We start from the raw sequence: 17,833 nt of genomic DNA, 5'->3' as shown, positions 1-17,833 counted from the left end.
ACAATGTGCAGGTAAAACAATGATCTAACAGAAAACACAGATCTTAGAAAGATATAAATAACATAATAATGAACAGAGATGATTAAATTGATGTAGAAATATTAATATGATGTATAAAAACTGGCAAGTAAGACTTAGGATAAGTAAAACAAGTTACAGTAACTGCATATTCAAACTTACATGGTGCTGAGAATTGTTATCCCTGTGGCATATTTAATCAACTTTCTACATTTTTCTAGAAATAAAGATTCCAAGTAGCAAAATAATGCAAAAAAAAAAAAAAAAAAAAAAAAAAAAAAAAAAAAAGAAAAGAAAAGAAAAAAGAAAAAAAGAAAAAGAAAAAAAAGAAAAAAGGCTTAACTCTGCGAGGTGAATCCACACGTTGCAAAGTGGTTTCACCGATTTTTTTTTTGTAATATTTATCACAGCATATTCAGTTTTCCCCTATAGACCTCAATGGGTTCCAAAATGTCCCCACGCAGATTTTACCAAAAGAGTGTTTCCAACCTGCTGAATCTCAAGAAAAGTTTAATTTTTTGTGATGAATCGGCACATTGCAAAGCTGTTTCTTACATAATATTTAGCTGTTTGAATTGCAGGATTTTTTTTTTTTTTATAACAGGCCTCAATGGGCAAGGAAGTGTTTCTTCACAGATTCTACAAGAGGGTTTCCAACCTGCTGAATCAAAACAATGGTTTAACTCTGTGAGATGAATCCACTCATTGCAACCTGTTTCACAGATAGCTTCTTTCTAGTTTTTATCATGGAATACTCAATTTTTCCCTAGAGGCCTCAATGGGAATCAAAATATCCCTTCGCAGATTTTACACAAATAGTGTTTCCAAACTACTGAATTGAAAGAAAAGGTGACCCTGTGAGATGAATCCTCACATTGCAAAGCAATTTCGGAGATATCTTCTATCTAGCTTTTATAATGCATATTCTGTTTTTCTCTATAGGACTCAATTAACTATGAAATGTCCCTTTGCAGATTCTACAAAAAGAGTGTTTCCAACCTGCTGCACCAAAATGGTTTAACTCTGTGAGGTGAATACACACATCACAAAGCAGTTTCACAGATACCTTCTTTCTAGTTTTTATTACATGATATTTTATTTTTCCCTATAGGTGTCAATGGGCTCTGAAATATCCCTTCACATATTCTACAATAAGAGTGTTTCCAACCTGCTGAATTGAAAGAAAGATTTAACTCTCTGATGATCCCCAAATTGCTAAGAGGTTTCAAAGATAGCCTCTCTTTACTTTCACAGGATATTCAGGTTTTTGTTTTTTGTTTTTTTCTGGGCCACAAAGGGCTCTGACATGTTCTTACCGAGATTATACAAAAAGAGTGTGTCACACCTGCTGTAAAAAAAAAGGTTTAGCTATGAGATGAATCCACAAATCACAAAGCAGTTTCACAGTTTCTTTCTAGTTTTTCCCTGTAGACTTCCATGGGCTTTGAAATGACATGCCACAGATTCTACAAAAATTGAATTTTTAACCTGCTGAATCAAAAGAACGGTTTAATTCTAAGTTGATCCACACATCACAACACGATTTCACAGATAGTTTGTTTCTATTGTTTATTGTGGGATATTTGGTTTTTCCCTATAGGATTCAATACATTCGAAAATGTTTCTTTGCAGATTCCACAAACAGTGCTTCCAAACTCCTTAATAAAAAAAAAAAAGGTTTAACTCTGTGAGATGAATCCATACATCAATCACTAAGCAGTTTCATCGATAGCTTCTTTCTAGTTTTTAATCATGAGATATTCGGTTGTTTTCTATAGGCATCAATGGACTCTGAAATGTCTCTTAACAGATTGTACAAAAAAAGTGTTTTCAACCTGCTTAATCAAAAAAAGATTTAAGTCTGTAAGATGACACCACACATCAGGTAGCAATTTCACAGATAGCTTCTTGTATTTTTCTTCCATGAAATACTAGGTTACTTCCTTTACCTCATTGGGCTCCCAAATGTCACTTCACAGAATGTATAAGAGTGTATGAATCAAAATGAAGTTTTAACCCTGTGAGATGAATGGACACATGGCATAGCGGTTGCACAGAGTGCTTCTTTCTAGTTTTCATCACAGCATATTCACTTTTTTCTATAAGAAATAAATACAGAAAGCCTAAATAAAATAAAAAGGGCTCTTTGCAGTTTCTACAAAAAGATTGTTTCCAATCTGCTCAATCAAAAGAAATGTTCATCACTGTGAGATGAATCCACACATCACAAAGCGGTTTCAGTGATAGCTTCTTTCAAGTTTTCATCACAGGATATTTGGTTTTCTCCTATTGGCTTCAATGAGCTTTGTAATGTGCCTTCACAAATTATACGAATTGATTGTTTCAATCCTGCTGAATCAAACAAAAGTTTTAATTGTGTGAGATGAACCCACACATTGCAAAGTGATTTCAGAGATAGCTTCTTTCTAGTTTTTAGTGTGCCATGTTCAGTTTGTCCCGATAGGACTCAATGGGCTGTGAAAACTTCCTTCACAGATTCTACAGAAAGAGTGTTTCCAACTTGCTGAATCAAAAGAAAGTTTTAGCTCTGTGAGATGAATCTACACATCACAAAGCAGTTACACAGATAGAATTTTTTCTAGTTGGAATTGTGGGATATTAGGTTTTCCCATAGGCCTCAATGGGCTCCAAAATATCCCTTTGTAGATTCAACACAAAGAGTGTTTTCAACCTGCTGAGACAAAAGAAAGATTTAACTTTGTGAGAAGAATTGCCACTTTGCAAAGTGGATTCACGGATAGCTTCTTTCTAGTTTTTATGGTGGGATATTTGGTTTTCCCTTAGAGGTCAATATGGGCTAAGCAATTTTCCTTCACAGATTCTACAGAGAGTGTTTCCAAAAAGCTGATTAAGAGAAAGGTTTAACTCTTTGAGATGAATCTGCAAATAACAAAGCAGTTTCACAGATAGCTTCTTTCTTGTTTTTATCATGAAATATTCAATTGGTCCCTATAGGCTTCAATGGGCTCCAAAATGTCCCTTCACAAACTCCACAAAAACAGTGTTTTCAACTTGCAGAATGAAAAGAAATGTTTAACTCTGAGATGAATCCACACATCACAAAGTGGTTCCACAGATAGCTTCTTTCTAGTTTTATATGGGAATTTTCATTTTTTTTCACTGTAGGCCTCAATGGGCTCCCAGATGTCCCTCATAGTTTCTACAAAAAGTGTGTTTCCAACCTGTTGAGTAAAAGAAATGTTTACCTCTTTGACATCAATCCACACATTACAAAGCGGTTTCACAGATAGCTTCTTTGTAGTTGTTATCTGTGGATATTCTGTTTTTCACTATAGGGCTCAGTAGGCTGCAAAATATCCCTTCACAGGTTCTACAAAAAGTGTTTTCAACCTCCTGAATCAAAAGAAATGTTTAACTCTGTATAATGAATCCATACAGCACAAGGAAGTTTTACAGATAGCTTCTTTCTAGTTTTTATCATGAAATATTTGGTTTTTCACTATAGACTTCAGTGGGCTCTGAAATGTCTCTTCACAGAGTCTACAAAAAGAGTGTTTACTAATTGGTGAATCAAAAGAGAAGTTTAACTCTGTCAGCTGAATGCACACATCACAAATAAGTTTCACAGATAGCTTCTTTCTAGTTTTTATTTGGGGATATCTGTTTTTCATTACAGATATCTGTGGGCTTTGAAATGACCCTTTGCAGATTCCAAAAAAAAAGGGTGTTTTCAACCTGCAAAATCAAAAAAAGGTTGAAATCTGTGAACTGATTAGACACATGGCAAAGTAATTTCACAGATGACATTGTTAAATTTTTTATTGCCTGATACTTGTTTTTTTTCTATAGGCCTCAGTGGGCTCTGAAATGTCCCTTCACTGATTCCACCAAAGAGTGTTACCAATCTGCTGAATGTAAAGAAATAATTAACTCTGTGAGCTGAATCCACACATCACAAAGCAGTTTCATAGACAGCTTCTTTCTAGTTTGTATCACGTGAAATTCTGTTTTTCACTATAGGCGTCGGGGGCTCCAAAATGTCTTTTAACAGATTCTGCAAAAAGAGTGTTTCCAATCTGCTGAATCAAAAGAAAAGTTTAATTCTGGGTGCTGAATCCACACATGGTAGAGCAGTTGCACAGATAGCCACTTTTAGGTTTTTATCACAGGTTATTCAGTTTTTCATTCTGTGAGCTATATCCACAGATCAGAAAGAAGTTTTACAGATAGTTTCTTTCTAGTTTTTATCAGGGGACATTCAGTTTTTCACTATTGGCCAGAGTGGTTTCCTAAATATCCCTTTGCAGATTCTACTAGAAGAATGTTTCCAACCTGCTGAGTAAAAATAAAGGTTTAACTTTGTGATATGAATTCACCCATCACAAAATAGCTACACAGATAGCTTCTTTCAAGTTTTTATCATGGCATATTTTGTTTTTCACTGTAGGCCTCAGTGTACTGTGAAATCTACCTTTGCAGATTCCACAAAAAGAGTGTTTCCAATCTGCTGAATCAAAAGAAAGGTTTATCTCTGCAAAGTGAATCCACACAACTCAATGCAGTTTCACAGCTAGCTGCTTTCTAGTTTTTATCATGGGATATTCAGTTTTTCACTATAGGCCTCAGTGGGTTCCAAAGTGTCCCTTTGCAGATTTTACAAATAGAGGGTTTCCAACCTACTGAATCAAAAGAAAAGTTTAACTCTGTGAGCTAAATCTGCATATAACAATGCAGTTTCACAGATAGCTTATTTCTAGCTTGTATTATGGGATATTTGGTTTTTCACTATAGGCCTCAGTGGGCTCTAAAAAGTCTCTTTGCAGATTCTACAAAAAGACTGTTTTCAAACAGCTGAATCAAAAGAAAGAATTAACTTTGTTAACTGAATCCACACATCACAAAGCAGTTTCACAAATACCTTCTTTCCAGTATTTATCTAGGGATATTTGTTTTTTCACCATATACCTCACAAGGTACCCAAATATCCCTTCACCGAGTCTACAAAAAAAAGTGATTATTAACTGCTGAAGCAAAAGAAAAGTTTAACTTAGTCAGCTGAATCCATACATCATAAAGTAATTTTACAGATGGCTTCCTTTTAGTTTTCATAAAGGGATATTCTGCTTTTCACTAACTGCCTCATTGGGATCCTAAATTTCCTTCGCAGATTCTACAAAAAGAATGTTTCCAACCTGTTGAATAAAAAAAGGTTAAACTCTGTGAGCAGAATCCAAAGATAACAAAGCAGTTTCACAGATGGCTCCTTTCTACTTTTTATCATTAGATATTCTAGTTTTTAGTATAGGCCTCAGTTGGTTCAGATTATGTCCCTTTGCTAATAATACAAAAATAGTGTTTACAAACTGGTGAAACAAATAAAAGTTTTAATTACGTGAACTGAACTCACACATCACAAAGCAGTTTCACAATAGTTTCTTTCTAGTTTTTATCTGCAGATATTTGGTTTATCACTATTGGCCTCAGTGGGCTCTGAAATGTTTCTTTGCAGATCTACAAAAAATGTGTATTCAATCTGCTGCATTAAAAGAAAGGTTTTATCTGTGAACTGAAGCCATACATCATAAAGCAGTTTCACACATCACAAAGCAGTTTCACAGATAACTTCTTTCTAGTTTTTATTGGGGAATATTCAGTTTTTAACTATTGGTCTCAATGGGCTTGTAAATGTCCCTTCGCATATTCTACAAAAAGAGTGTTTCCAAGCTTCTGAATCAAAAGAAAAGTATAACACTGTGGGACAAATCCACACATCATAAAGTGATTTCATGGATAGCTTCTTTCTAGTTTTTAACTGGGGATATTTCATTTTTTACTATAGGCCTCAGTTGGCTTCAACTGTCGTCACAGATCCTACAAAAAGAGTGCTTTTAACCTGCAGATTAAAAAAGAGAGGTTTAATTCTGTGAGCTGAAACCAGACATCACAAAGCAGTTTTATAGACAGCTTCTTTCTAGTATGTATCACAAGATATTCATTTTCACACTATAGGCCTCACTGGACTTCGAATTGTTTCTTCACAGATTCTACAGTATGAAACTTCTCAATCAAAGAAATGTTTAACTCTTTGAGTTGAATCCACATATCACTAAACTGTCTCACACATAGCTTCTTTTGAGTTTTTATGATGGAATATTTTATTTTTCACTATAGGCCTCAGGGGGCTCTGAAACGTCCCTTTGTAGATACTATAAAAAGAGCATTTCCCACCTATTGAATCAATAGAAAGTTTTAACTCTGTGAGATGAATCCACACATCACAAAGCAGTTTCACAGATGACTTCTTCCTAATTTTTTTTTGTGAGATATTCGCTTTTTTGATATAGAGCTCAGTAGTCCATAAAATGTCCCTTTGCCATTACTACAAAAAGAGGGTTTACAAAGTGGTGAAGCAAAGGCAAATTTTAAATCTGTGAACTGGATTCACACATCATAAAGCAGTTTCACAGATAGCTTTTATCTAGTTTTTATCCCTGCATATTCAGTTTATTGCTATAGGACTCAAAGGGCTTTGAAATGTCCCTTCACAGATCTACAAAAAAGTGTTTCCAACCTGTTGCATTAAAACAAATGTTTAATTCTGTGAGCTGAATTGACACATAGCAAGGAGTTCCACAGATACCTTCTTTCTAGGTTTTATCACGGCATACTGAATTTTTCACTATAGGTCTCAGAGGGCTTCAAAATTTCCCTTCACAGAGCCTACAACATTTTTTTTTTTAACTAGCTGAATAAGATGAAATTTTTACCTCAGAGAGTTTAATCCAGACTTCAAAAAGCAGTTTGACAGATAGCTTCTTTCTGGTTTTCATTGTGGGATATTATGTTGTTCACTAAAGGTCTCAGTGAGATCCCAAATGTCCTTTACAGATTCTACAAAAAGAGTGTTTCCTACTTTTCAAATCAAAGAAAGGTTTAACTGAAAGCAGAATCCACACATTACAAAACAGATTCTCATATAGCTTCTTTCTTTTTTTTTAAATTTTTAAATTTTTTATTTTTTAAAAATTTATTTATTATTATTATACTTTAAGTTCTAGGGTACATGTGCATAATGTGCAGGTTTGTTACATATGTATACTTGTGCCATGTTCGTGTGCTGCACCCATCAACTTGTCATTTACATCAGGTATAACTCCCAATGCAATCCCACCCCCTCCCCCCTCCCCATGATAGGCCCCGGTGAGTGATGTTCCCCTTCCCGAGTCCAAGTGATCTCATTGTTCAGTTCCCACCTATGAGTGAGAACATGCGGTGTTTGGTTTTCTGTTCTTGTGATAGTTTGCTAAGAATGATGGTTTCCAGCTGCATCCATGTCCCTACAAAGGACACAAACTCATCCTTTTTGATGGCTGCATAGTATTCCATGGTGTATATGTGCCACATTTTCTTAATCCAATCTGTCACTGATGGACATTTGGGTTGGTTCCAAGTCTTTGCTATTGTGAATAGTGCCACAATAAACATATGTGTGCATGTGTCTTTATGGCAGCATGATTTATAATCCTTTGGGTATATACCCAGTAATGGGATGGCTGGGTCATATGGTACATCTAGTTCTAGATCCTTGAGGAATCGCCATACTGTTTTCCATAATGGTTGAACTAGTTTACAATCCCACCAACAGTGTAAAAGTGTTCCTATTTCTCCACATCCTCTCCAGCACCTGTTGTTTCCTGACTTTTTAATGATCGCCATTCTAACTGGTGTGAGATGGTATCTCATTGTGGTTTTGATTTGCATTTCTCTGATGGCCAGTGATGATGAGCATTTTTTCATGTGTCTGTTGGCTGTATGAATGTCTTCTTTTGAGAAATGTCTGTTCATATCCTTTGCCCACTTTTTGATGGGGTTGTTTGTTTTTTTCTTGTAAATTTGTTTGAGTTCTTTGTAGGTTCTGGATATTAGCCCTTTGTCAGATGAGTAGATTGCAAAAATTTTCTCCCATTCTGTAAGTTGCCTGTTCACTCTGATGGTAGTTTCTTTTGCTGTGCAGAAACTCTTTAGTTTAATGAGATCCCATTTGTCAATTTTGGCTTTTGCTACCGTTGCTTTTGGTGTTTTAGACATGAAGTCTTTGCCCATGCCTATGTCCTGAATGGTACTACCTAGGTTTTCCTCTAGGATTTTTATGGTATTAGGTCTAACATTTAAGTCTCTAATCCATCTTGAATTAATTTTCATATAAGGAGTAAGGAAAGGATCCAGTTTCAGCTTTCTACTTATGGCTACCCAATTTTCCCAGCACCATTTATTAAATAGGGAATCCTTTCCCCATTTCTTGTTTCTCTCAGGTTTGTCAAAGATCAGATGGCTGTAGATGTGTGGTATTATTTCTGAGGACTCGGTTCTGTTCCATTGGTCTATATCTCTGTTTTGGTACCAGTACCATGCTGTTTTGGTCAGGGTAGCCTTGTAGTATAGTTTGAAGTCAGGTAGCGTGATGCCTCCAGCTTTGTTCTTTTGACTTAGGATTGTCTTGGAGATGCGGGCTCTTTTTTGGTTCCATATGAACTTTAAAGCAGTTTTTTCCAATTCTGTGAAGAAACTCATTGGTAGCTTGATGGGAATGGCATTGAATCTATAAATTACCTTGGGCAGTATGGCCATTTTCACGATATTGATTCTTCCTATCCATGAGCATGGTATGTTCTTCCATTTGTTTGTGTCCTCTTTGATTTCACTGAGCAGTGGTTTGTAGTTCTCCTTGAAGAGGTCCTTTACATCCCTTGTAAGTTGGATTCCTAGGTATTTTATTCTCTTTGAAGCAATTGTGAATGGAAGTTCATTCATGATTTGGCTCTCTGTTTGTCTGTTACTGGTGTATAAGAATGCTTGTGATTTTTGCACATTAATTTTGTATCCTGAGACTTTGCTGAAGTTGCTTATCAGCTTAAGGAGGTTTTGGGCTGAGACAATGGGGTTTTCTAAATATACAAGCATGTCATCTGCAAAGAGGGACAATTTGACTTCTTCTTTTCCTAACTGAATACCCTTGATTTCTTTCTCCTGCCTGATTGCCCTAGCCAGAACTTCCAACACTATGTTGAATAGGAGTGGTGAGAGAGGGCATCCCTGTCTTGTGCCAGTTTTCAAAGGGAATTTTTCCAGTTTTTGCCCATTCAGTATGATATTGGCTGTGGGTTTGTCATAAATAGCTCTTATGATTTTGAGGTATGTTCCATCAATACCGAATTTATTGAGCGTTTTTAGCATGAAGGGCTGTTGAGTTTTGTCAAAAGCCTTTTCTGCATCTATTGAGATAATCATGTGGTTCTTGTCTTTGGTTCTGTTTATATGCTGGATTATGTTTATTGATTTGTGAATGTTGAACCAGCCTTGCATCCCAGGGATGAAGCCCACTTGATCATGGTGGATAAGCTTTTTAGTGTGTTGCTGAATCCGGTTTGCCAGTATTTTATTGAGGATTTTTGCATCGATGTTCATCAGGGATATTGGTCTAAAATTCTCTTTTTTTGTTGTGTCTCTGCCAGGCTTTGGTATCAGGATGATGTTGGCCTCATAAAATGAGTTAGGGAGGATTCCCTCTTTTTCTATTGATTGGAATAGTTTCAGAAGGAATGGTACCAGCTCCTCCTTGTACCTCTGGTAGAATTCAGCTGTGAATCCATCTAGTCCTGGACTTTTTTTCGTTGGTAGGCTATTAATTATTGCCTCAATTTCAGAGCCTGCTATTGGTCTATTCAGGGATTCAACTTCTTCCTGGTTTAGTCTTGGAAGAGTGTAAGTGTCCAGGAAATTATCCATTTCTTCTAGATTTTCCAGTTTATTTGCGTAGAGGTGTTTATAGTATTCTCTGATGGTAGTTTGTATTTCTGTGGGGTCGGTGGTGATATCCCCTTTATCATTTTTTATTGCGTCGATTTGATTCTTCTCTCTTTTCTTCTTTATTAGTCTTGCTAGCGGTCTGTCAATTTTGTTGATCTTTTCAAAAAACCAACTCCTGGATTCATTGATTTTTTGGAGAGTTTTTTGTGTCTCTATCTCCTTCAGTTCTGCTCTGATCTTAGTTATTTCTTGCCTTCTGCTAGCTTTTGAATGCGTTTGCTCTTGCTTCTCTAGTTCTTTTAATTGTGATGTTAGAGTGTTAATTTTAGATCTTTCCTGCTTTCTCTTGTGGGCATTTAGTGCTATAAATTTCCCTCTACACACTGCTTTAAATGTGTCCCAGAGATTCTGGTATGTTGTATCTTTGTTCTCATTGGTTTCAAAGAACATCTTTATTTCTGCCTTCATTTCGTTATGTACCCAGTAGTCATTCAGGAGCAGGTTGTTCAGTTTCCATGTAGTTGAGCGGTTTTGATTGAGTTTCTTAGTCCTGAGTTCTAGTTTGATTGCACTGTGGTCTGAGACACAGTTTGTTATAATTTCTGTTCTTGTACATTTGCTGAGGAGTGCTTTACTTCCAATTACGTGGTCAATTTTGGAGTAAGTACGATGTGGTGCTGAGAAGAATGTATATTCTGTTGATTTGGGGTGGAGAGTTCTATAGATGTCTATTAGGTCTGCTTGCTGCAGAGATGAGTTCAATTCCTGGATATCCTTGTTAACTTTCTGTCTCGTTGATCTGTCTAATGTTGACAGTGGAGTGTTGAAGTCTCCCATTATTATTGTATGGGAGTCTAAGTCCCTTTGTAAGTCTCTAAGGACTTGCTTTATGAATCTGGGTGCTCCTGTATTGGGTGCATATATATTTAGGATAGTTAGCTCTTCCTGTTGAATTGATCCCTTTACCATTATGTAATGGCCTTCTTTGTCTCTTTTGATCTTTGATGGTTTAAAGTCTGTTTTATCAGAGACTAGTATTGCAACCCCTGCTTTTTTTGTTCTCCATTTGCTTGGTAAATCTTCTTCTATCCCTTTATTTTGAGCCTATGTATGTCTCTGCATGTGAGATGGGTCTCCTGAATACAGCAGACTGATGGGTCTTGACTCTTTATCCAGTTTGCCAGTCTGTGTCTTTTAATTGGAGCATTTAGTCCATTTACATTTAAGGTTAAGATTGTTATGTGTGAACTTGATCCTGCCATTATGATATTAACTGGTTATTTTGCTCGTTAATGGATGTTGTTTCTTCCTAGCCTAGATGGTCTTTATATTTTGGCATGTTTTTGCAATGGCTGGTACTGGTTGTTCCTTTCCATGTTTAGTGCTTCCTTCAGGGTATCTTGTAAGGCAGGCCTAGTGGTGACAAAATCTCTAAGCATTTGCTTATCTGTAAAGGATTTTATTTCTCCTTCACTTATGAAACTTAGTTTGGCTGGATATGAAATTCTGGGTTGAAAATTCTTTTCTTTAAGAATGTTGAATATTGGCCCCCACTCTCTTCTGGCTTGTAGAGTTTCTGCCGAGAGAGAGATCTGCTGTTAGTCTGATGGGCTTCCCTTTGTGTGTAACCCGACCTTTCTCTCTGGCTATGCTTAACAGTTTTTCCTTCATTTCAACTTTGGTGAATCTGGCAATTATGTGTCTTGGAGTTGCTCTTCTCGAGGAGTATCTTTTTGTTGTTCTCTGTATTTCCTGGATTTGAATGTTGGCCTGCTCTACTTGGTTGGGGAAGTTCTCCTGGATGATATTCTGAAGAGTGTTTTCCAACTTGGTTCCATTTTCCCCCTCACTTTCAGGCACCCCAATCAGACGTAGATTTGGTCTTTTTACATAATCCCATGTTTCTTGCAGGCTTTGTTCATTTCTTTTTCTTCTTTTTTCTTTTGGTTTCTCTTCTCTCTTCATTTCATTCATTTGATCCTCAATCGCAGATACTCTTTCTTCCAGTTGATCGAGTCGGTTACTGAAGCTTGTGCATTTGTCACGTATTTATCGTGTCATGGTTTTCATCTCTTTCATTTCATTTATGACCTTCTCTGCATTAATTACTCTAGCCATCAATTCTTCCACCTTTTTTTCAAGATTTTTAGTTGCTTTCCACTGGGTACGTAATTCCTCCTTTAGCTCTGAGAAGTTTGATGGACTGAAGCCTTCTTCTCTCATCTCGTCAAAGTCATTCTCTGTCCTGCTTTGATCCGTTGCTGGCGATGAGCTGCACTCCTTTGCTGGGGGAGATGTGCTCTTATTTTTTGAATTTCCAGCTTTTCTACCCTGCTTTTTCCCCACCTTTGTGGTTTTATCTGCCTCTGGTCTTTGATGATGGTGACGTACTGATGGGGTTTTGGTGTAAGTGTCCTTCCTGTTTGATTGTTTTCCTTCTAACACTCAGAGCCCTCAGCTGTAGGTCTGTTGGAGATTGCTTGAGGTCCACTCCAGACCCTGTTTGCCTGGGTATCAGCAGCAGAGGCTGCAGAAGATAGAATATTTCTGAACAGTGTGTATACCTGATTCTTGCTTTGGAAGCTTCCTCTCAGGGGTGTACTCCACCCTGTGAGGTGTGGGGTGTCAGACTGCCCCTAGTGGGGGATGTCTCCCAGTTAGGCTACTCAGGGGTCAGGGACCCACTTGAGCAGGCAGTCTGTCCCTTCTCAGATCTCAACCTCCGTGTTGGGAGATCCACTGCTCTCTTCAAAGCTCTCAGACATAGTCGTTTGCGTCTGCAGAGGTTTCTGCTGCTTTTGTTGTTGTTTAGCTCTGCTCTGTCCCCAGAGGTGGAGTCTACAGAGACAGGCAGGTTTCCTTGAGCTGCTGTGAGCTCCACCCAGTTCGAGCTTCCCAGTGGCTTTGTTTACCTACTTAAGCCACAGCAATGGTGGGCACCTCTCCCCCAGCCTCACTGCTGCCTTGCAGTTAGATCGCAGACTGCTGTGCTAGCAATGAGGGAGGCTCCGTGGGCATGGTACCCTCCCGGCCAGGTGTGGGATATAATCTCCTGGTGTGCCCATTTGCTTAAAGCACAGTATTGGGGTGGGAGTTACCCGATTTTCCAGGTGTTGTGTTTCTCAGTTCCCCTGGCTAGGAAAAGGGATTCCCTTCCCCCTTGCACTTCCCAGGTGAGGCGATGCCTCACCCTGCTTTAGCTCTCACTGGTCGGGCTACAGCAGCTGACCAGCACCGATTGTCTGGCACTCCCTAGTGAGGTGACCCCAGTACCTCGGTTGAAAATGCAGAAATCACCCGTCTTCTGTGTCGCTCATGCTGGGAGTTGGAGACTGGAGCTGTTCCTATTCGGTCATCTTGCTCTGCCCCCAGGTCCTACCCTTTCTAAGCCCCTTACTAATCATTGGCTTCTTGCTACTCATAGCTCCCTGTGTCCTCCGCTTCATCCACAACTGCATGAAAGAAGTCTCCTGGGTCACTTTCAATGAGATGCTACTCCACCCCTACACCCGAATTCTGACCTTCGAAGAACCCCATGACAGCCTATATCAGCAGGAAGCAGCCAGATAAATACTTCACCCCTTTTTCTTATTAGAAAGCGGTCAGAATGTTAGGCAGGAATCTAGACCCAACATGGCGGTATCACCTGGCATGGCAGGCCCTTTGTTAGGTCTTCCTGCAGGCCCTTTGTTAGGACTTTCCACCCTTCACTTCCTGCTAAGACTCTCAGCATGCGAAGAAAGCCCAGGCCTGCCAAAGGACCCCCGCTCTGCGCAAGCTCCTGGACACGTCATTCCCCAGAAAATGAAATCTAACTCATGAAAACTGAGACCTACAAACCCCCCCTACCTTGCCCTATAAAAGGCCCCCAATACCTGCCGTGAGTGCGACTTCCTCAGCCCTCCCCCTAGAGGACCGGTGAACCTAGCCCGTGAGCCCAATAAAGGCTACCTTTGTTCTCATCTGCCTCATGTCTTCTTGCTCGGCTCCTCATTTACATTACACTTTTTACTCATTATTATCTGGGGATATTAAAGTTTTTGTAGGCCTCAAATGGCCTTCAATTATCTTTTCACTCATTCTACAAAAAGACGGTTTCCAATCTGCTGAATCAAAAGAAATGTTTAACTCTGTAAGATGAATGCACACAAAACAAGGCAGTTTCACAGAGTTTTTTTCTAATTTTTATCAGGGGATATTCAGTTTTCACTAAAGACTTTACTGGGTTCCAAAATATCCCTTCATAGATTCAGAAGAAAAAAAAAAACAAAAAACCTGTTTCCAAACTACCGAATCAATGAAAGTTACCTCTGAAAGATAGATACTCACATCACTAAGCTGTTTCAATGATAAGCTCTTTCTAGTTTTTATCAGAAGATATTTCATTTTTCACTATAGACTTCACTAGGCTCTCAAATGTTTCTTCGCAGGTTCTACAAAACGACTATTTTCAACTAGCTGAACCAAAAGAAACGTTTAACTCTGTGACATAAATGAAATCATGCCAAAGTGATTTCACAGATAACTTCTTTCTAGTTTTCATTTGAGGATATCAGTTTTTCCTTGTAGGCCTCAAAGGGCTTTTAAATGTCCTTTTGCATGCTCTACAAGAAGACTGTTTTCACCTTGCTGAATAAAAAAGAGAGTTTAACTCTGTGAGATAAATGCACACATCAAAAAGTGGTTTCACAGATAGCTTCTTTCCATTTTTTATCATTGGATATTCCATTTTTCACTGTAAGCTTCACTTAGCTTCCACATATCCCTTCACAGATTCTACAGAAAGACTGTTTCCAACCTGCTGAATCAAAAGAAAGGTATAATTCTGTGAGGTGAATGAACACATCACAAAACAATTTCACAGATAACTTCTTTCTAGTTTTTATCAGGGGATATTTTGTTTTTGTATAGGCTTCCCTGGGCTCCCAAATGTCCTTCCCAGAGTCTACAAAAAGACTGCTTCCAACCTGCTGCATACATTGCAAAGTGATGTCACAGAGAGTTTCTTTCTAGTTTCTATCTGGGAATATTCAGTTGTGTTCTATAGGCCTCATTAAGCTCTCAAATATCTCTTCCCAAAATCTAGAAAAATTCTCTTTCCAACCTGCTGTATCAAAGGAGAAATTTAACTCAGTGAGATGAAGGCATACATTGCAAATGGTTTCACAAATAGCTTTTTTCTAGTTTTTATCTGGGAATATTTTGTTTTTCCCTATAGTCCTCAATGGGCTCCCAAATGTCCCTTCACAGATTCTACAAAAAGACTATTTCCAAACTGCTTTTCCAAAACAAAAGTTGAACTCTGTGAGATAAATGCACACATTGAAAAGCAGTTTCACAGTTAGCTTCTTTCTAGGTTTTGTTTGGCGATATACAGTTTTCCATATAGGCCTCAATAGGGTCCCAAATGTCCTTTCACAGATTCTACAAAAAGACTGTTTCCAACCTGCTGAATCAAAATAAACTTTAAGTCTGTGAGGCTAATCCACACATCATAAAGCAGTTACACTGATAGCTTTTTTCCATTTTTATCTGGGGATATTCAGTTTTTCCCCATAGGTTACAATGGGCTCCCAAACATCCCTTGCAGATTCTATGAAAAGAATGTTTCCAACTCACTGAATTAAAAGACAAAGATTTAACTGTATTTGATTAATCCACATCTCAAAAAGCAGTTTCACAGATAGCTTCTTTCTTGTTTTTACCTGGAAATACTCAGGTATTCACCATGGGCATCAATGGGCTCCCAAATATCCCTTTGTAGATTCTCCAATTTTTTTTGCCTGCTATATCAAAAGAAAGGTGTACGTCTCTGAGGTGTATCCAAACATCAAAAGGGAGTTTCACAGATAGAATCTTTCTACTTTTTTCCTGTTGATACTCAGATTTTCACCATAGGCCTCAATGGGCTCCAAAATATCCATTTGAAGATTCTACAAAAATGTGTTTCCATCCTGCTGAATCAATAGAAAGGTTTAACTCTGTGACATGAATCTTCACATCAGAAAGAAGTTTCAAAGATAGCTTCTTTCTAGTTATTATGTGGGGATTGTTTTTTCACCTTAGGCCTCAGGTACTTCCAAATGTTCCTTCACACATTTGATAAAAAGATTGTTTCCTACCTGATGAATCAAAAAAAGTTTTAATTCTGTGAGAAGAATCCACACATCACAAAACCATTTCACAGGTAGGTCCTTTCTAGTTTTTATCTGGGGATATTCAGCTTTTCACCATAGGCCTCAATGGGCTCAGAATGTCCCTACACAAATTCTACAAAAAGAGTGTTTCCAACCTGCTAAATCAACATAAAGGTTTAAGTCTGTGAGATGAATTCACACATCACAAAGCAGTTTCACAGATTTTTTTTTGTAATTTTTATCTGTGGATAATTTGTTTTTCACCTCAGGCCTCAGTGGACTCTTGTATGTCTCTTCACATTTTCTACAATAAGAGTATTTCCTACCTGCAGAATCAAAAGAAATATTTAACATGTAGATGAATCCAAATATCACAAAGCAGTTTCACAAATAGGTTCTTTCTATGTTTTATCTGGCTCACTCAATTCTCTTTGCAGATTCTACACAAATAGTGTTTGCATCCAACTGATTCAAAAGAAAGCTTTAACTCTGTGAGATGAATCCACACATCATAAACGGTTTAACAGATGGCTTCTTTCAAGTTTTTTTCTGTGAATATTTGGTTTTTCACCTTAGGCCTCAAAGGGGTCCAGAATGTCCCTTTACAGATTCTATGAAAAGAGTATTTACAGCCTGATGAGCCAAAAAAAGGTTTAACCCTATGAGATGAATATGCACACCACAAAGCAGTTTCACAAATAGTATCTCTCTATTTTTTATCTGGGGATATTTGTCTTTCACCACAGGCTTCAATGGGCTCCCTAATATTCCTTCACATATACTTTAAAAAGAGTGCTTCCCACTAAACATGGAAAGGAACAACCGGTACCAGCCATTGCAAAAACATGCCAAAATGTAAAGACCATCAAGGCTAGGAAGAAACTGCATCAACTAACGAGCAAAATAACCAGTGAATATCATAATGGCAGGATCAAGTTCACACATAACAATCTTAACCTTAAATGTAAATGGACTAAATGCTCCAATTAAAAGACACAGACTGGCAAACTGGATAAAGAGTCAAGACCCATCAGTCTGCTGTATTCAGGAGACCCATCTCACATGCAGAGACATACATAGGCTCAAAATAAAGGGATGGAGGAAGATTTACCAAGCAAATGGAGAACAAAAAAAAGCGGGGGTTGCAATACTAGTCTCTGATAAAACAGACTTTAAACCATCAAAGATCAAAAGAGACAAAGAAGGCCATTACATAATGGTAAAGGGATCAATTCAACAGGAAGAGCTAACTATCCTAAATATATATGCACCCAATACAGGAGCACCCAGATTCATAAAGAAAGTCCTTAGAGACTTACAAAGAGACTTAGACTCCCATACAATAATAATGGGAGACTTCAACACTCCACTGTCAACATTAGACAGATCAACGAGACAGAAAGTTAACAAGGATATCCAGGAATTGAACTCATCTCTGCAGCAAGCAGACCTAATAGACATCTATAGAACTCTCCACCCCAAATCAACAGAATATACATTCTTCTCAGCACCACATCATACTTACTCCAAAATTGACCACGTAATTGGAAGTAAAGCACTCCTCAGCAAATGTACAAGAACAGAAATTATAACAAACTGTGTCTCAGACCACAGTGCAATCAAACTAGAACTCAGGACTAAGAAACTCAATCAAAACCGCTCAACTACATGGAAACTGAACAACCTGCTCCTGAATGACTACTGGGTACATAACGAAATGAAGGCAGAAATAAAGATGTTCTTTGAAACCAATGAGAACAAAGATACAACATACCAGAATCTCTGGGACACATTTAAAGCAGTGTGTAGAGGGAAATTTATAGCACTAAATGCCCACAAGAGAAAGCAGGAAAGATCTAAAATTAACACTCTAACATCACAATTAAAAG

The 17,833-nt window shown here is 37.9% G+C and overlaps 1 protein-coding gene across 2 annotated transcripts in view; it reads left to right on the top strand.

Annotated features, from left to right (window-relative positions):
* The window catches only part of LOC105464787 (cell wall biogenesis 43 C-terminal homolog), a 140,913-nt gene extending 127,163 nt beyond the window's left edge, over window positions 1–13,750 (top strand). For both annotated transcript variants that reach the window (XM_071093607.1, XM_011712846.3), the window contains one exon: window positions 13,232–13,750. In XM_071093607.1, the coding sequence (XP_070949708.1) occupies window positions 13,232–13,377 (146 nt within the window). In that variant the 3' untranslated portion in view covers window positions 13,378–13,750. The remainder of the gene's footprint in view (window positions 1–13,231) is intronic.
* The last annotated feature ends 4,083 nt before the right edge of the window (window positions 13,751–17,833 follow it).

This window comes from Macaca nemestrina, chromosome 3, assembly GCF_043159975.1.
Source record: "Macaca nemestrina isolate mMacNem1 chromosome 3, mMacNem.hap1, whole genome shotgun sequence".
Taxonomy (NCBI): domain Eukaryota; kingdom Metazoa; phylum Chordata; class Mammalia; order Primates; family Cercopithecidae; genus Macaca; species Macaca nemestrina.
The sequence above is the reverse complement of the archived record's forward strand: the minus strand, read 5'-3'. Positions and strand labels throughout refer to the sequence as shown.